The 20543-nt window shown below is 41.4% G+C and overlaps 1 protein-coding gene across 2 annotated transcripts; it reads left to right on the top strand.

Moving 5' to 3' along the window:
- The first annotated feature begins 721 nt into the window (after positions 1–721).
- On the top strand, positions 722–10810 carry mlycd (malonyl-CoA decarboxylase). Of its 2 annotated transcripts, XM_028408482.1 has the most exons (6): positions 722–1321; positions 4674–4786; positions 5342–5498; positions 5901–6053; positions 9673–10037; positions 10183–10810. In XM_028408482.1, the coding sequence occupies exons 1-6, from the start codon at positions 776–778 to the stop codon at positions 10262–10264; spliced, it is 1416 nt and encodes a 471-aa protein (XP_028264283.1). In that variant the 5' UTR covers positions 722–775; the 3' UTR covers positions 10265–10810. The 2 variants fall into 2 exon arrangements, with proteins under 2 accessions (XP_028264283.1, XP_028264282.1); XM_028408481.1 differs by having other exon boundaries at positions 9673–10810.
- Positions 10811–20543: the final 9733 nt, after the last annotated feature.

The raw sequence follows: 20543 nt of genomic DNA on the forward strand, positions 1-20543 counted from the left end.
ACCATAAGTACGAAGAAAGCCGAAGAAAGCGCGACGAGGCCAAAACGCCGGCTACAGCTGTAGTATGGTGCCGCGCATGCACACGCGACATGCATTAGGTGTGAAGCATGGAGCGTTGGTTGTTGCCATAGTAACTGGATGGTTGCTCGTATTAAAAGAATGAACTCCGACTGGAGTTAAGGTAAGTACCGTAGTTAACTTGACTGATGATTTGTCAGTATCATTTTAGATGATACTAACACAATGTGGCGATTTAGAGTCAAAAACATGTAAGTTCAATTTTTATCAATTAATCGTCAAATTAATCGTTATCGGCTAAATGCCACAATTAATCGTGATTAATTTTTTTGCCAATATCGCCCAACCCTACCCGGTAGGTGATAAATCATAAGCTCAGAAATTGTGTTCTGCAACATGATCTTAGGTTAATTTACTGAACATTTACCTTAAGCATCTTAAAATAGATTCACCTCAGTTTACAGTCTAAGGTTTGAAAATAGTTAGTCATAGGCTGTTACACATTTTCATGTACATTGTTATGTTGTTCTGTACAATCAAATATACAGTCGCGTTCTGTTAAGAACATACCTAATAATACATATTATATATAATATCAGAAAGCATGTTAATTCACGTAAAAAGGTGGCATACTTTAGGTTTTTTTTTAATCTTCAGCGTCACACAACTGTCCTGTCTCTTTAAGAAACCCGGAAATGATTCCCTCCTCGGTGTTCACTGGTCGCAGGTCAACAGATAGCTGAGCTCCCTCCCGGCGATGATATCCCACCCTGTAATTTGTGCTTTCCGCAACAGTGTGAGGTGCTGGCGACACCGTGCTGTCCTAAAAGTGGCTGTGGAGGCCTCGGACATCAGCGGCTGGCGCTGGTTCTCTACTCCAATTCGTGGCGGTACGTCGGGTATGGAGGAGATTCTGGCCAGGGTCGTTGCACCTTTACCCACATACGAAACGAGAGACAAATCCCCACCTCCTCCAGAGTCAAACAGCTTTGAGTTTATTTACTACTATAGAGGTCTCGACAAAGAAGATAAACTACATTTTATGACGAAGCTGTCACAGGACTTTGGAGTGGAGCACAAAAGCGTTTCGGAGCTCGCTGTGAAGCTTTTGGACACTCAGCAACGGGACTTGGCGACCATTTTACAAGTTGAAGACAGGCTCCGGTACAGCTTGACTCCCCGTTATAAACAGCTGCTCAGTCATATAAGCAGAGTCGAAGGGGGAGTGAAGTTTCTGGTGGATCTCCGAGCTGATGTGCTTGAAATAATCACATCCAAAGCTAGCGAGAGCTCACACATCAGGGTAATACGCTTGTTTACATTAACTACGGGTGCTCGCATGGGTTAAGCAGCGAGTTTCGCGTTTATGCGCTTGGCGCTGTTTTGTAGAGAATTTGCATGTGATATAATATTAGCGCATTAACAACAGGTTGTGTTTTGGCGCATGTACAACTAAACCTAACGGTGGGACAGGGAAAGAAACTATAAACTGCTGCCCCATCACATGGCTCACATTTCGTCACACCTCAAATCCAAGCGACCTTTGCCTCAGTTTACCAGACTCTGTGGCCTATTTTATTAAATTCCCTTTTATTTCTTCTTATTCGGGACAGGTAACCACGCAAGACAGTTAGCAAACGTGTCCTGCATAGTTGCAGAGTTACCATCATATTTTCTGTGCCGCTTGCTTGGACAGATATACATACATTAATGATCAGAGCAACCTTTACTCTTACTCTGGAAAGCTCCTGTGTTAAAAAAGACCCTTTGACAATGTCTCATTCTATACATGAGGAGGCAGGAGCTACTCTGCAGCAGCTGCAAAACCAAAGCTGAGTATAAATCAAGCATGTAATGAGTATTTTGAATGAACCTTTTGAATACAAAGTGAAAATAAAACAGCAAGGAATAGGTAGAAGAAGAAGAAACACTATCACACACAGACCTGGTTCTTATGCTCTTTGCCCCTTTAATGGCATCTTTTTTTATTTTTCAGAAAAGTTAGTCTCACGCAACCATCATAAATGATTTCATGTATTAATCAATTCAGTCAATATTAATCTCAATTTTTAGCTGTTGTAAAATAAGATCATTGCTCCTTATTGTACCTATTGCAGCTTTAGTGGTCTTGGATCTCCATTCATGCACAAAAATATTTAAAATAATTTTTTTTAACAAGGCTGAATAAACTGACAAATAGTGATTTTAACTGTAAACTGAAAGGTTCTATCATGAAAGGATATAGGGAGTTTATTTTTTTTTTGGTAAAACTTTCTGTTTAAATTGTTCATTTAATCATTAAGATAAAAAAAATTGGATTGAGATCATGAGGGGCTTATTTAATGTGAGCTTTATTTATTGTGACATGTGCTGCTTTTCAGGGCTGACAGGTGAGGTTATCTTTATAATCAGTTATTTTGTTTTTCTTTGGAAGACAACTACAACAAGCATGTGTGTGCTTATAACCTTGCAACCACATGTTCCCACATAGGTGCTGCTGCCTATTATTGTTTTCAAAAGGCTCTGACTGCACTATCGCAAGAGGAATTCTCGTTTCCCCTCACTTCCTCAATATCTGTTTTATTTTCCTGCTGTGAGGCAGCTCAGATGCACTTAATCTCAATAACCTAGGCCCACTGAGAGCTTTTGTAGCTCACAAAGGTCTGAGCTACCTACAGGGTACTGACTTATACTCCGTGCTGACCACCTTGCTCTTGGTGGTACCCAGCAATCTTTGCTTGTTGTTGCCAAAATTGATTGTGCTAAAAGTGAGAAAAGGTCAGGCTAAATATGAAGCTTTTAGTACCTGTATTGAAAGCATGTGCTTACCATGGGAGGGAAAAACCTGGCTGTCAAAACATGTTGGTAAACAAAATAGAAGTAAAATGTCATCAAAGGAGAAGGGAGAGGGTTGTTATGCAATTTCTGAGTTTACTAAAGTTTTAAGTTTTCAAGGCTACAAACACTGTGGTTCTTGAGTTTCACTTGGAATTCTTTGCTAGATCTCATCTTGTGGTTTGGCGATTAATTTTTGATGTTCCTTCTCTCTCCTTCTACCTCCAGACTTTTCATTCAACTGTTCACCAGCTTGAAAAAAGGTTAAGAGAAGTCTCTATGTCGCCTCTATGAGGTTACATAAGGTAGCAAGTGAGACTATTTTTTCCCCTCACAGACAGCCAGCCAGGCTGACAAGTGGCATGCAGCCCACTAGAGTAAAGGTATTGGCACACTCTTACCGTTAAACACTCTGGGCAGACAGTGGTCATTTGGCCTTGGGTTAGACAGACTGTTCCTTCCAGGGCCTGCAGTCCTAATCACTCTCTGTAATCACAAAATAACTCCAGCTCAAGCTCATACAGCCTTGTAGCTGAGGCTGTATCAGCTCACAGGATCAGTACCTCACTGCACTGATACAGCTCCCATGTCAAAAAAATGCCGTTTCATTTTCTTTCCAATGGAGTGCAGGATTTTCTTCTTTACTCTTCCATCTTTTCTAACCTAAGGCTTCCGATGCTAGCTGCTTCCATTTCTAAAGACTTCATCTTCTGCTAGGTCAATGGAATACACATCTCAGTTTGACCTCCCTTTTGTGCGAGTTAGAATTGGCTCCTCAGGGCAGTAGCAGCTCTACCCTCACGGTGTTGTTGATGTGCTGCGTTTTCCACAGAAAAAGCGGGCATGGGATTATCAGCCATCACAGATTATGTTTGTGAAGTTGGAGGAGCACAAACATTACAAAAGTAGTGAAGGAAGTTTTGTTGAACTTTTTTTTCTGATGGTTATTTTTGATTTGCTCTATGCTCAAGAGATTTCTCCTGTATGAAACCTCAAGCATTTAGAGCTGAATAATGCAGTGCCTGACGCATATACATGGGGAGGAATTTTAAACATTGTTAGTTTTGAATTTGCTCGCTGCTTGCAGAGAATTTCAGCCAGTGGCTTTCATATTATGACTGTAGTTGTGCTTGTTTGTATTAGCTATTATTATGATTGACAAGCTGGCATTAAAGTAAGCTCAAAGAAAAGCCATCCTACAGAACAGGTAATATAAGCTGTATTTATGTGCTTGTGTGTGCACCCTCTGCTCTTGTTTGTGTGTTTGCAAGAGATTTGCTTTAAATGAAGTCTGACCTTTGCTGGAGGACAGGCCTGCTTTGAAATGGCAAGTTGTTTATTGAAGTGCCCCTTCTACGCCCATTGCAAGCTCGAACAAATCACTATTCATAATGTGAAAACATTCAGACAGCATACAGACACCCAGGGGATCATACAGCCTGCACGATGTGTAAGATTCTGGTACGGGATTGTTCAGTGCCTACAGACAGATCTTTGGTGTCAGTCAGTGAGACAGAGCTCTCAAAAAAATAAGGTCAGAGAGTTGAAAAGTGTGTTTATCAAACTCAAAGATAAAAAGAAAAAAAATCTGCAATTGCTAACAAATGATTTGTGGAATGTTTCTTTTAAAGTTAAAGGTACAGAAAGACCTTTTACTACTGTAAATGGCATTCATCACAGTGCTTACAAACATTCCTTCTTTTTACTTACAGTCCAAGTCACTGCTGAGCTCTTCACAAAGAAGTAAAGAATGTGATGAATTTTCAATTATCTGCTGGATGTGGATGTTATTTACAATCTCTCACTGTTTACTCTTGCAGGACCTGAATAGCACGCTGAAAAGCTTGCTATCTGAGTGGTTCTCTGTTGGTCTTCTCCGGCTGGAGAGAATCACCTGGCAGTCACCCTGTGAGATCCTGCAGAAGATCAGCCAGTAAGACCAATTATGCTCTGCATTCGATCATCAATATAATTTATTAATGTTTATTCATACCTTGCACAGCACCGAGATATTTGTGAGATCACTTGACAATCCATCAAGACCAGTCAGAATCCTTTCAGACAGGATGATGGTCTATGGTGACGACACCAAGAGGCAACTGTGCAATTAAAAACAAGAAATGTCTTTTGAGAGTCAGCAAATCTACTTTGATGTCACAGAGACAGACAGATTGTTCAGCCTTTTCAGCCCAATCATTTTCAAGGACAACTTCATGTTTAATATACACATGAGAATTGACTAAACCCCACCCATGAGCAGTCACTGTCCAGTCATTCCACTGAAGCAACTGTCAATGAAGCCCATCATCCAGGGCTGAGTTCCTCCAAAAATTAGATTTGGCAAATTATACTTCTACTACTAATAAGAAGACCTTGGAATAAGAAGACCCTGGCAGCCCAAGTGTTTGTGTGGGCTGCCAGGGATTGCCCCCTTGCTCACCTTAGAGGCTTAGAGGGACATGAACACTGACTGTGTGTCCTTTGCCAGGTATGAGGCTGTGCATCCTGTGAGGAACTGGACTGACCTGAAGCGCAGAGTGGGACCGTACCGACGTTGTTATGCCTTCACCCATGCCGCCATGCCAGGAGAACCCCTGGTTGTACTACATGTGGCCCTCACTGAAGATATCTCAGATAACATACAGGTTAGAAGCAGCAGCTGCATGCTGCTATTGCAGCTTGTTTTACTTTAACACACCTTCGAGGTTAGTTACACACCAGGGATTTGCTATTTTGTTCTTCCTTTCGGTTGACAAATGGAGTATTTCTGTGTGAAAAACAATACCAAGACCTTTAAACTGCACGTCCCCTTGGGAGCAACCTCTACTGCTCTCTTTTTTTTCTGGCGGTTTCCAATGAGGAAAAGGTGCTTTTGACAACCCTGAGAGTTTGAGAGTGTTTCATGGTGTAAAACGATCCAGTTCTTTTCCACAGCAGATTTCACATATTTCCGTAAGACTCCTACAGATGTTCAGATAAAAATAATGAAATCTTGTGCATTATTAATGTATAAATTGTGACTTGAGTAAAATGTGTTTGTCTTTCAGAGCATTGTCCGTGAGTTCGCCACCCTTGACTCAGAAGAGGATGTGAATAAGGTCAATTCGGCCATCTTCTACTCCATATCCTCAACCCAGGCTGGCCTGCAAGGGGTGGAGCTGGGCAACTACCTCATTAAGAGGGTGGTACGAGAACTGCAGGTGGGTACAAGTGGGATCCAGGATGTGGATCCAGAGGTGGAAGGCACGTTTATTTTGCAAAGGAAAACACCTAAACTATTGTAAAGTACTGATCTACTCTAGCTTTAAGGGTAAAGTTTATTGAGAGAGAAGAGACAAGGTTATGTAAACACCTGTTATCTAAATACAATAACCATAAAGCACCCAGTCTTATCAGTGAAGCTTTTAAACCACCACATCCCATTGCATCTCGATAATAACACCTTATCATGACAGTGCTCATGACACATGCACCGATACAGCTGTTAATTCTTACAGAGCTTCTCCACTGTGAAAAGGTATTTTTATCATCAAGTGTTGCCCAGCTGGCAGAGTGTTATTCCACTGAGAGATATAGCTGTGACAGAAGAGACTTAGGAGTTTTCCTTCTTATTTTAGTGTGGAATCATAAATCTCTGGCTTGTTTTAGTACACACATGAATGCATGTACACATAAACAGAGCAGTACTCGCTAGACTGGCAGTAATGAAATCTCATCCATCCCTCTCAATAAGCACTGAAGAGCCCTTCACGTCGGGCCACTCCAGCTAGCACTTGTTAAATGATTGGAACACTGAATGGAACATCAAAAGCCTCTCTAACCAACAGATGGGAAAGAGCCCTTTATAGCATATCCTCACAAAATCAGGTTTAAGCTGCCTCTGCTTTATTGATGTAACAGGACTGTTTTGATTGCTGCAAGTGGTTTACTTATTGGCGTCTATATTAATGGAAGCCTACGGTTGAGTGAGCTCTGCCAATATGGTTTTGTATTCTCTGCTTTGCTATTAGGGCTGTCTGTGTGATGTGTTGCGTTGTGTGTTTGAGGTTGAAAAGTAGGTTAAATCGCACCATGTTTAAAGATGGAATGTTGTGTTCATCGGGAGGTCTAAGAGCTTTGCTTGTCAACATCTTTGCCTGTCATCTTTGCAATGCAAAAATAATAATCTAAAAAACAAATGTGTGCTACTTTTTAGTCCCTCTGAAAAAATACAAAAATACAGAGCAGGAACTACAAATAAGTGTTGTTAAGAAAGACAGTCGAAGGTTTTTAGGTCAAATGCAGAGATAATTGCAGATATTGTACTGTACTTTTGAAAGTTTCCTTACTTTTTACTTATTTTAATCTTTATTTAAATGACAGCACTTTAACAGTCTAGTTAGTACTTTCATGTAAGTGCTTCAGTTTTATTTTTACTTACTACAAAAAGTACTTCTTCCACCACTTCACATTTTAATGACATTACTTTAAAAGACAAGTGTTTGCTTCTCCACCTATGTGGGGAAAAATGTCAAAAACTTCTAGATTTAATGTTTATCTATCTAGTTAACAGTAGAAGTATGCCACCATAACACAGTGTCAGTCACTGATTTAAAAAAAAATGAAGCTCTTAGATTTTAGAGGTTTAATGTAGAATTTAGATCTTGTCTCATTTGAAATAATGGGATTATATATGTGTTGTCAAATTGATCATTTCTAAGTATACTTGGCCTAAAGTTTGAATTGTACCTGTCATTTGAACCTTGTTGCATCAGTGTTTAAGCCAAACATTGAAACACGATGTTTGGAAATGGTAACTTTTGGTGGCATAATAAATGTATGATAGTAAAACATATGTCAAAAATTAAAAATCTGCTCGTCAGGTTTAATGAAACACATAGACTGCAACTGCATTCTGACTCTCTTGTTCCGTATACTGTATAGAAATGTGAATGTGGCACTCAAAAGCATCCTATGAATGTATACATTTTTTATAACCCTGGTGGGAATTGTACCCCTGACCGTGACAGTGTAAGTGCTTTGAGGCTATACAAAGCCAGACTTGTATTCTGCAAAGGCTCTGGGTTTCTGACAGGGCTTTAACTTACGTAAAGGTGACGAGCGGAACAGCGTTGGTGCAGAGGGACCTCTGTGGTGATGGATAGATGATAGAGTGGAAAAGAAAAGGTCACAGTCGTGATTTAAGGTGAAGAGAGGACGACTTGCTTGTCTTTGTAGATTGGACCCTGGAGCACACTCCTGGCACTGTTCCTTCATCTTTTTTCCTGTGGATCCTCTCCTCCCTGTTCCTTTTTCACTGTCTTTGCTGTCAACCCTGGCCACTTTCCCAATAGAAAAGGGGTAGTGTTTTAAAGTAGAAGTTGAAGTAAAGAAGGCAAGTTTATGATAGGGTTGAGTAAGGAAAAAACCCAAGTTGAGAGCCAGCAGGACACAGGAAGGGAGAAGGCTAGATTTTGAAGTGAACGGTATAGCGATATCAAGGAGGAAGAAAGGAAAACAATGTTGCAGAGTGTGGCAGACAGACAGCAGCAGCATGTTCCTCCTGGGGTTGTCTGACACTTACACTTTCATCTGCAGCCTTTCACTTGTCTGCCTGCCACATCGCTCCATCACTTATCAACCTAGGTGCAAAGATGGGCCGGTGGAGGGGAGTATTTTTTTTAGCGAAAGGAGAAGGGTAGTGGGGTGAAAGAAAACTCATGAAATGAGGCTGAGTAGGTGACTGGTCCATGTGTAGGCGGTCAAACTGAGACAGTGACACATAGGAAGAACGCAGTCTAGATAAAGGAACAGGCATTAAAGGTGAAAGTGCAAAGGATGAAGAAGGAAGATAGAATAATAGGGATGGAAAGGAAAGAGGGGATCATCCATCTCCATCAGCTGAGCAGGATTATGAAGCAGCGAGCAGCAAGAGATGCTTTGTAATGCCGTACCTGTGTGATGAATCAAAAGCCAGCAGCAGCAGCCTAAGCGCACACCAGAAAATTTTGTTAGTGTTTTGATGTTGAGGTTGAGTGCTCGTTTTCCTCATTTCCTCTGCAGAAAACTGGCACTCTTTATATTCTAGTAGAGATCAAATCTCTTCTGCCTCTCTGTTTTCTTCATACCTTTACATTGATTTTTCACCCATCCCCAGCCTTCTCTGTTGTGTGTTTTATTCTCTTCCAGCTGCCTGAGATAATTCTGTGACTGGCCCTGCAAGAATGCAAACCCTTTTGCTTTCTGTGTTTCAAAACAGGAAATTAAACATTACTGCATAATGTAACTCATGTCACCTGTGACTTGACTGGTCAGAAAAGCTGTTTTTTTCAGCCCATCGCCAGCTATAGCATGTACATTTTAATCATGCATGAGAGAAAACAACTCATACAAGCAGGATGCAGTAGAGTGTATGTGTTTGTGCTACAGACTGCACCTGTCAACAGCTGTCCAGAAACATGCTTTTAAACTGGATGCTTCATTGCAGAGGGCATCTTGCCTTTGTCGTTTGCTTACTTTTGTCCCTTCTGTTTCTCTTCTCATGCACTGATTCACTAAACTGAGTGAAGTGATTGATGTCTCTCCTTGATGGACTGTGTCACAAATTCTACATGCTCAGTTGGCCAAACAGTTGCTGCGCTACACTTGCTTGTCTGACGTATTTTATGCATAGTATTGTTCTGCATTGTACTTCACACTGTTGCACTTCACCACCAGTGTGACATAACTTCACACTGACGTTAAAAACACTCTGCTTCTAATTAAGACACCAGCAGTAGTTTGTGGGATTCAAAGAATTCGAAGGGTTAAATTTACATCTTTGCCTCTCATGTCTTCCAGAGTGAGTTCCCTCACATGGCGCAGTTCTCCAGCTTGTCACCCATCCCAGGCTTTACCTCTTGGCTCCAAGGCCTGCTCAGTCAGTACAGGAAGGAGGGCCGGGGCTCTGACCTCCTCTCTGAGCAGGAATGGAAGGAGGTAGAACAGGCCACAGACTCAGCCCCGGGAACCCCAGCAGCTGATTCCCTACGCAAGCTCATCAGCAGCGGTGACTGGATGCGCTCTGAGAGGCTGTCCATCGTCCTTGAGCCTGTTCTGATGCGTTTCTGCGCCTGGTACCTGTATGGGGAGAAGCGACGAGGCTGCGCTCTCAACCCAGTGGCTAACTTCCACCTGCAAAATGGTGCCACCATGTGGCGGCTTAACTGGCGGGCTGACACCAGCCCCAGGGGTGTGGCAAATTCTTGTGGCATCATGGTGAACTATCGTTACTTCCTGAGCGAGACATCTAAAAACAGCGCTCTTTACCTGCAGAATAAGGTCATCACTGCGTCAGAGCAGGTGCTGGGGCTGGTGTCCCAATTTCAAAAGAACAGCAAACTGTGAAAAGGAGATAAGGACAACACAATTATCCGTTTGGTCTGCAGGTTAAATTGCACTCAATAATATATTGACTGATAAATATGATTTTGTGTCCTGCATCTTCCACCAGATAAATAACCAAACAAAAACTGCACCAGGAGAACCACTGAGTGGATGTCAGCTGATATTATTTTTGAATTGAAATTTCTCACATGACATAACTCATCCCATCTGCTGTTTGCCTCATTAGATTTCTGGCCAGAGCTGCTTGATATTGTGTAAGTGATTCCCAGGACAGACTGCAGCTAATGAAGCACAAGGCATCTATCAATGCCATAGCATGTTCCTGGATAACAGTGTGTGTAATGGTGGAGCAGGAGCAATGAGGGAGTGCAGCTACTAGAATAAATGATGTTTAGATTCTTTCATTTGGGTGAACTGTCTCGCTGTAAACTTGTGAAGAATGGGAGAGAATTGGATTTTGTCTTTTTCTTTGGTTGGGTTTATCTGCACCTGCTGTTACAACGCTTATTCCCACTAAAGCTCAATACACAAAGGCATGAAGTCACGGACTGGAAATATTATTTCATATTAAATAACTCTAAACAAAATTGGATTTTTTTTCATGTGTATCATGACTGCTCATATTTTACAGTTGACTGTCCTCACTCTAACCCAATGGGCTAGACCCTCCTGGTGCCTCCATTCAGGTGATAATTTGACACACACACACACACACACACACACACACACACACACACACACACACACACACACACACACACACACACACACACACACACACACACACACACACACACACACACACACACACACACAGAGAGCCATTGCTGATGTTCTAACTGCTCTGTACAGGTGCCAAGCAGGGCTCATATCAGCCCACACCCCATTGTTGTGAAATAATATATCACAGCAAGTTGACTGTGAAATTACATTTTATCTCTCCAAGGAGCCAAACTTTCTTTTCATTCTCTCTCTCCTTCTCTCTCTCTTCCCCCCCTTTTCTTTCTTTGTGCCGCTCTGTGTCCTACAAACTAATGGAGTGAGAAATAAAGGTAAAGTAAATGGCTAGATTGATGGTGTCGAGTTGTGAAGAAGTGGGGGGAGGAGAATAAAGAAGCATAAAAAGGATAGTTGTTTAAAGGATGCCCTTGAGAGACGGTGTGAGTGTCTCTGGAGATATTGGCGACAATAAGAGACTCATACATCTCCATGCACATCTGTACGTGGGGACACAGACGAGAGCAGCGCTATCATGCTGTCTTGCAGCGGAGGCAGATGGACACTGTGGTATAGGTTGCCATGGAAACAACAGTGACATATACCACCGCGCTCCTTTTTAAGTCACCTTTGTATAGGAATGACCGACAGAGCCTCGTGGGTTAGAAGTCCACCAGCTTTTAATTATAAACTGTTTTATAAATTCTGTCCTGCAGTGAAAGTAATGACTTTTTTTTAAAGTAGTCAGTCAGGTATTTCCCCTTGGACTAGAAAGACAAATTGCTCACATGGTGAGCGGTTACAGCTCTGAAATCAGATTTACGGACACACTGGATCCGTCTAAATGAAATGATTCAAACCTCCTCATGTGGAGGATATTCATAGGACAAATCCAAGCAGCACACCTCCCGCATGGTAACTGTTTAATTGGTTGTAAATATAAATAAAGAGTATTCTGGTGTTAAATGTAGGTTAATTTGACAAAAGCTGATCTAATCTGAACATGTAATTCCCTAAAATATCACTGTAACAAAGGCAGCCTTTGAAATATTAAAGCTCCCTGATCAAATGGCAGGAAAATTGAATTTCTGTTAGAGCTTTTTTGTAGACAAATGTGGCAGCAAGTATTCTGATCACTGACAATTTCCACTTTAGGCTCAATGTGTGCTTAGACCAGTCTTCATTTTTGTCTAATCAGATTGCAGTTTTGTCACATTTCCAGCCCTGCACATGTTGATAATGGATTCACAGCCAAGTTCAATATTGTACTGCTCCGTTGTCTGACACGTCTTCGACCCAATACATTCCAAAAAAGCAGCAGAAGACCTAATTACAATTGATTACAAACTGTCTACCGTGGAAATTAATGCCACATCTAAAAATAATTCAGACAATCCTTCCTTCTTTTCTTTTTTTTAAAATGATAAGTGTGTGTGTGTGACAGGGTTGCATTTAATTTCTCATCCCTCCTTGGAAGGAAATTGCCTTACAAATGAAGCTAATCCATTTTTTACAGATCACAGTGACCAGAAAATTCAGAGAGTCGTGGCTTTGGCACACTCACATTTTAATTCATTCTGATAAGGCCTAAGATTTAAAAGAAATTGCAGGGGCAACAAAGAAGAACACCAGAGCTGGACCGCATCACTGATAAAACTCAGATGTGTTGCATTTTTATTATAAATTACAGCAACAGCAACCACCATTAAAATATTGCATATTCGCATTCATTTTAATTAGTACATCTGAAACTTCATTAAAACACCGAGTTGTCTCTCTCAAATTAAATGCTTTCATTTCATTTCACTGAAGTGCTCCATTATATTAAATATTATGGAGCATAAACATTGGCACAGTGAACAAATAAACCCGATCAAACTCAGCGCAGTCCAATTTTTTCCTTGTGAACACTGTGCCATGGTAGAAAACGCGTGCCAAGACGCCAAGTCAGATTCTATCCACCAGTGACACTCTCAAAGGCAATTACAGCAGAGGAAATGCCAAGCAGAATGTAAAAAAATGTAATTCCTTTTGGGAGAACTCTTCTGAACTCTAGAAAATAAAAATATTCTTGGACTCATCAACAGTGAACTTTGACCTTTCATTCAAATATCACCAAAGCCACTTCAAAACTGTCAAACACAGCACAGGCAAACACTGCATGTCCCACTGACATGTTTTGGTGTTGAAAGTCATGTATTTAGCTAAAAGTCAATAAATTCTACAACATGTTTTTAGAGGCTATCAGCTCAATTTGAAAGTGGCGTCCTCTGGAATTTTATAGGGTGTGCCATTTTTATTGTAACACTCAGTCCTGTCCTGACATTTGAGAGAAATCAATGGTTGCTTTTATGATGAAGGCTTTTACACGCGTTCAAAATGTCACTGCGCAGTCTATTCACTTCAGCGTGTGCAGGTAAATGATGGTGTGAAGAAAAAGTGGGATTTCTGGTTGATTCCGGGTTGATTTTTTACCTGCAGGCCAGTGACTTTGGCGCGTACGTGTGTGACGAGCATGTGTTAGGGGAGGGTTCATCCGAGTGTGTTAATCCATTCTTCCTGGTTGCTGTCCCTGGCCCTCCTTCATGCTTCTCACCTCACATCATAACCATTCTCCTCCTTCTCCGCCCCCCCCGGTAACCCAACCCTGCACCCACAGCCCCTCCAGTCCTTCACTCTGTCTTCAAAGGCCTTCTCGGTTTTACGAGCAATCAGGACACATACACACACACACATAGAGAGATGCTTTTTCATCTGCCCACATTTTGCGAGCTGTAACCTTTAGAGGGCAGCAGTGTCTCACACAGTGAGAATGATGCTCGCAGCTTGAACAATGCCTCTCTGATGTGTCGCCTGGCCAAACACCTTCATTCCCTCACTTTTCTAATTTACCATAACCTCTCTCTCATCTTTTCCTTGCACATGTTTTTCACTCTCTTTCCTCTCCCTTTGGGTCTACGCTGTTATTTATTTCAACGCTCACCCCCTCCTCTGTCCCATTTGTGGACCAAGTTGGAGATTGACAGATCTTCTATATCTGGTTATAGGATGTAATTAAAACTCATTTAGCTTGCTGATGGCACCCCCCCCCCTCTCATTCATTGCAATTAGTCAGTATTAGCTGACCTGGCGCCTTGTATCAGATTGGGTTATTGAATGAAAAAAGAGGTAAACAGGCAGAGGTAGCAGTGGCATCACCCTAGGGTGACAGCCACTTTAGGCCTGACACTGTTGCCAGACAGACTGAAATGAGTGTGAAAACTTTCCCTCCTTAAATGTGTGTCTCTTACACTCACACAAAGTATATATAACTGGTTGCATAATGTGCATTTATGGATGTGCAAATGCGTACATCACACACATACACAGCAGCCTGTGCCACTGCATTCACTGATCAGAGGACCAGAGGAGAGGACCGCTCACACACTGAAGCCCTATGTGCATCTACATACAACATGTAGATGCACATACAATATTCTTACAAGACACTAAACTGTCCGTAGATCCGCTCTCTGAGAGAGCACAATGATGCTAATGCTCAGAGCTGCAAACAGTAGAAAGAAATAAAATTGTAATTAGGAAAAAAGTTCAAAAAAGTTTTGTAAATGATTGGTATTTCTGCACAGTATAAGTAGAGCAAGTAAATGTTCCTGTCGGGGTGAGATAAGAAAAATGGAGGAGGGACTTTTTCTCAACAGTTGGTTTAGTTTGCCGTATAATGTGTTACTTTAAAGAAAGGCTTTGTTTCAATCCAATATAAATTGATCATCTCATTGGATTCCTAAATAGACAGGAAACACAGTGACAGAGGACCTCCTCAATGTGCTATTAATAACGTCTGCATCAAACTGAATGGAAATTTATTCAGTAGCTGTGGAGGCACGTTATTCAGACCACAAATATCACACTCATGGCAGCCCAAGTCAAGGAATCACCAAATGTCAATTTTATTCATAGTCTAGGTACAATAAATGTCGGTATTAAACTGTGTTGAACTAAAGATATTTCAACCCAAGGAATGTCCATATTGTACAAGAAGCTTACTTATATAAAATATCCCTGATGATATCGTCCCAGGTATTTCTTCAGACTTGATAATGTTCTGCTTCAGAAGGCAGGCAGCTGCTTTCACATAATGGCTTCGTAATATCTTCATGCATTGTAGCTCCCTTTCAGTGTTTTTGTTTTTTTCATATCCATAATAGTAAATTTTGGAATTATTTATAAAATAGTTCTACTAATTGATGTTTTTTTTTTAAAAAAAAAAAACCCTCACAGCTGTGTCATTCATGCTCCATCTGAAGTCAAAATCTCTGTAAGGGCACAAGAGACTAGCGTTCTTAATGAATCACTGCTTCAAAAGATTTCTTTATCTGCTGAAACACAAGTGAAGTGAATGAGACTTTTCTTACTTGTTCTTACAGACAAACTGAATAAGGAATCAGTGGCATTTCCTGTCAACAGTGTTTGTCGTTTATAGTCACTGCATGCATCCCAACGACCCATTAGAACTATAGACCTCCTCCACACTTTCAATCTCGCTCACGCATCTGCAGGGTTATCTTCAAAAATGGGTTTATTCTGTTTAACTCCCTTCAGATCAGCTCACGCTGCACCCTCTCCGTCTGTCTCTCTGTCTTGACTCTGCGTCTACCTCCCTTTATCCAGACATGCACAGCGGTCACACGGCTGCATATTGAAAGGATACGCGGTCTCACTTCATGAAGCTGTGAGTCTCATTTAAATAGATGCAGCAGCTGGGCTGACACGCAAGCCTCGCCTTGTGAATCCATGCTCCTCTTGCAGTGGGTGAGAGGAGGGGAGAGGAAGACGACAATGGTGTGACAAATCGCATTTTCTTATTTTTCATTCCGCTGATTTATTTCTTCTCTCTACAGCATTGCCACCCACCAACACTCCCTCTCCCTCACCACACTCCCATCACTACCCCCATCCGGTTTCCCATCTTGGCTCTTTCCTTTGGAGCGGAAGGCCTACAGCAGTGGTAATGAGAGAGGTTAATTAGCCTTGCTGTTTCTTCAGGAGCTTGGGTAGCGATGATGGCGGTGGCAGGATTGGAGGGAGGTCATGCCCACTGAAAGCAGAAATCTTCCCCTGCTAAGGGTCCTCTTTATCTTGGCAGCAGGCAGATAAAAAGACAGACTTTCCACATGGAAGCTCTTGCCGTCACCTATCATGCTATTCAGTTGCTCAGAGGTCATGCTCTGATACAGCACGCCAAGAATAAGTTAATTTGCATTTCTAGGGAATGATAACACAAGCCCAAAAAATAAATAAATAAAATAAGGAAATGAAATGTTTGAACTGATGGATTGCCCTTCTTGAGAAACTGTCAAGTCCCTACAAACTGATGGAATGAATGAAAATCACATAATACATATTACATGCAGTGGGCTGTAACATCAGGGACACATGAGTACAAGGAACACACAAGTCTTGGTTGTCCATTCACATGTTTATCTTATTTTAATGGTCCCTCTGTCAGTTCAAACATATATCCTCTGACAGATAGTTTCTATTTGGATAGGTTAGGCATATTTAGACATGCCTGAATAACCTGTAATTCAGACTATTTATGTTCATGTGATGCTGGTGCATGTACAGTGAATTGCATGATGAGCTGTAGCTGGTACTTTACCAACAAATTGAGTTTCAGTACACTTATTCACAATATTCAAAAAATAACAACAATACAAACAATAAAACAAAAAAAGTGCTACAATGTAGATTACGCTATGGCATCTGTTGGCAGCTGGTTACAGTATGAAGCTAATTGGATGCATAGGAAAATGGCCAGAAGTAATCTCAAGACTACATAATTGGCGGCTACAGTAATGGATTCAAAGCCTTAAAAACTACAAGTGCGGTCTGAAAATGGCTCTTCTTTTAGTCGGTGCACATAATGGTCTTTTTAAACCTGTTCAAATAAAAGAGTGAAATAAATCTACATAATTATTTAGTAAAGGTAACAAAAAAGTTGAGAACACTCATCCCTTAGCTGTGGTAGCTGAATGTACCGTAATAAAAATACACTGTATAAATTATCCTGAAGTGTAAGGCTTATTAACCGTGCACCTACACACTCCATGTATTGTATTCACTCTGCGTGCATGTATTTAACTCAATGAAACTGCATTGACCACTGAAGCTATTTTGTAAATGTAACAACACTATCCCCCAGAGGACATAACTCAGAAAGGGGTTAGGAGGTCAGTGTTATCCATTATGCCTCATCCGTCTCTTCTCCTCTCTTTTTATTCACTTTCCCTCGCTTTCATCAGCACAATCACCTCCTTCCTTTCTATTTCCACTCCATCTCAGCCGCTCCCCCCTCCCCCTCTCTGTTCTTATCTCCTTCATCCATCTCCATGCTGTGGTCAGTTTTGCCACTCCAGGTGACCGATGAGCAGAGCCATTGATCACTATAAAGTCAGGCTTTTACACTTAATGAAATACTTGTTCGCTCTGTCCACTCACATGCAAACCGTCCTCCAACACACACACACACACACACACACATATGGACCAGTGAGTGTTAGAGGGAACTTATTAAATTAATGCAAATAGAGTGAAGGCGAGGCAGGCAGATGGATGGTATCAGCAGAGCATATTCATGTGTTGTATTCGACACTGCTGCTTATTCATCATCAAGCATCTGTTACTTTTCTCTTCTTGACTCCCTGCCCTCGCCTCATGCTGCCTCTCTGCACGGTTTTGTATGTTGAATGATTAAAAAAAGAAAAAGCCTTTGAGTTTGTTGCAAGGTGTTCAGGTGCATCTTGAATGACTGGCACAGTGTCAAGATTCATTTATACAAATTGTGATCATATGCATGTTTCAAAGCACTTTATGAACAAACAAGGACAAACAACTACCTGTCACACTGAAAGGACAAGTATTACTGAAGGCCTTTGCGAATAGTAGCTTATAGGCTGTGGCGCACGTGGCTCAAGTGGCAAATCAGAAGATAGTGCTTAATAGAAATACAGGTTTTTTTTGCAGTAAATAAGAAAAAAAAAACATCTCCTTAGGAGCCCATCTTCCTTCATGGCTACACAACCTATAGCTATCAACCATCCACAGGCACACATGTTAAAAACCTAAAAATCAAAAATTCAAATTTAAGGAAAATGCTGGTGCTGATTATGTGGACATCAAACATGAATTTCCATAAATCAGCTACTGCCTGCTGAGCACTCATATGCACCTCAGGTGGAGAAGAGCTGCAGCACACTTATGCCTTTCCAGACTTGTTTTACAAGAAATCTTGTAAGTCTTGATAAATCTATTTGAAGCACCAAGAATACACTTTCAAAAATAAGTTATGGTGTTGTGTCAAAGAAATAAATGTAGAAGAGATGTAGTGAAGCATAAAATTCTACCTAAATGCAGTAGACTGTAACAAAAACGTAACGTAACATAAAACCTGGCACACAAGCTATGCAACTTGCACCTGAAAGAACTAGAATCCAGATCTAATTATGGGATCTCTTTACTGCTCTATTAAAAGGCGCTACACCTGGATGAGACTTCAATCCTGAATAAAACCAGCCGAGACAACAGCAGTTCATGACACAAAGCTCTACAGGAGGGTGTCTCAGCCGGCCCCAGTGGGGGGTCCTGAGTCATCTTGTGGCAGGTGGAGCTGGGTGGCGGTGTGTATACCTGAGAGATGAGGGAGACAGAGAGAGAATGAACAAGCAGGAGGAGCATGTTATGCTACCCCTGTCCTTACACTAAGTTAACCACTCTGTAGCATTTACAGCATGGTACAGCCTCACTGCCAAACATCTTTTTATGTAGTGCAAACATCAAAATACTGCATTAAACAAAACCCAAGAGTGAAGTAGATTTGAGACAGCTGTTGTTCCTGTCTTTAGATACGAATGCTGCTTGTGACCTTTTGTTAAAGACAGGAACACATTGTCCACTGTGGCAGACGCCGAGGTGACGGAGTAGTGCATTTTATTATGCTAGATTAGTGATTAATGTTTGGACAGATGGCCAGATTGGAACAGAGGGATGAGAGTGGAGCTGCAGTGAAAATTGTGACTAAACACAGCATTGTTTACAATTTCATTTCTTGGCTACAACAACAGAGTAACAATAGAGTGACCCAACAGCTCACATGTTTTGGAAATATGAATATGAGTCTGTTTCTGCAGCTATATACACACCAGCATTACACTGCACAAATTAGCTGAGGAGAATCATATAGTCAGTCTTTTTGACCTTACAAGAGAAAAAGTAAAACTGCGCAAACTTCTTGCAGTCACCCACAGCGTGGGCAGTATTGGCAGCAACTTTGGATGCTTTTGGTGGAAGTGCCAGAAGATCTGCAAGAGGCAGTTTTTTTCAGTTTAGTGTTGACAATCTCATTGGTCAGCAGGTCTGACCTACTGCAAAAGAGTGCAGCTCCCTCACCAGGCAGTCTCTGCCACATGCTCCTCTCTGACCTTATCTTGGACAGACAGGACCTTCAGGTGGCCTGTCAGAGAAGTGTCAAATTATTTATGCATCTGCAGCCACACATCCAGTAACAGAAATCACAAATTTCATTTGGCTACAATCCAAGACAAGACTTCAGACTCTCAGTGTTCTAACTTCACTGTAAAAGGTAGAGTTATACGCTACAACACTCAGGTGTAAGTCATAGAATAGGCATGGCATTCAGGGACAACAGCTGGGGTAACACACAAACAGTAAAGGGTAAACACAAGGGTTTCAAAAACACTGAATGATCATAGGTGAAACTAATTAGCAGGTTAGCATTGCTGGCATAGCAGCTAGTCAGTTTACACAGCGTTTTAATTTGTAGGCTAGTGTCAGCATCAAAGTGATTTAAGGGTTCATTCTGTAGCACTGCTGTGTGAATGCCACATTTATTCACACTGAAAAAACAAAACACACACAATAACATAATGTTAACTCACCCAATACTTTCATAAATTACATGTAAGGGCATGTATTTTATTCTGAGGTATTTCAGTCATTTTCCCTCCTGTCACTCAGCAGAGTCATTACAACCTGTGTAAAACCAGCAAACACACACACACACATCACAGCAGCTTTTTAGCCTTTTTTCTCTCTCAATTTTCCAGAAAGACAAAACTCACACACAGACACACACACATTGCACACGTCTATTAGAGTGCTACTGCACCCTTGAAATGGAAGACCAAAGGAACATTAATGGAGCTATCAGGCCTCTCGCTGTCCTCCTTCCAACCATGCAGACATCACAAACAACCTTGTTGCTACTCTGCCATGGACAGCTTAAGCAATCTAAGGCAAAGCAGAGGAATAAACAAGTCTGTGGAGGAGAGGAGAGCGACAGGGAGAGCAAAAGAAGATGTGACGAAGAGCGTGAAAGAAAAAGCATGCATGAAGAGCAAATGTTAAGGTTTTTAGGCAGCTTACCTGTACAATAGGCTTCTTTTTCTATTATAACCTTGCAAGACTATTTTTCTCAGCTTTGCGCGTCTCTCATGTGACTGTCCCGCCAGTCAGCTTAACCTAAACATAATCACCATTTAATTAAGTGTTCACAGAGGCACTGTGCACAAACAACAGTTGTTGCTGTCACA

The sequence above is a fragment of the Parambassis ranga genome, chromosome 6 (assembly GCF_900634625.1).
Source record: "Parambassis ranga chromosome 6, fParRan2.1, whole genome shotgun sequence".
Taxonomy (NCBI): domain Eukaryota; kingdom Metazoa; phylum Chordata; class Actinopteri; family Ambassidae; genus Parambassis; species Parambassis ranga.

Excerpts from the sequence above, each read along its gene's own strand:
- mlycd (XM_028408481.1), top strand. The coding sequence starts at position 776 with ATGATATCCCACCCTGTAATTTGTGCTTTCCGCAACAGTGTGAGGTGC. Across the intron at positions 1,322-4,673 it reads GCGAGAGCTCACACATCAGG|GACCTGAATAGCACGCTGAA; the intron begins GTAATACGCTTG and ends TTACTCTTGCAG. Across the intron at positions 5,499-5,900 it reads ATATCTCAGATAACATACAG|AGCATTGTCCGTGAGTTCGC; the intron begins GTTAGAAGCAGC and ends TTTGTCTTTCAG.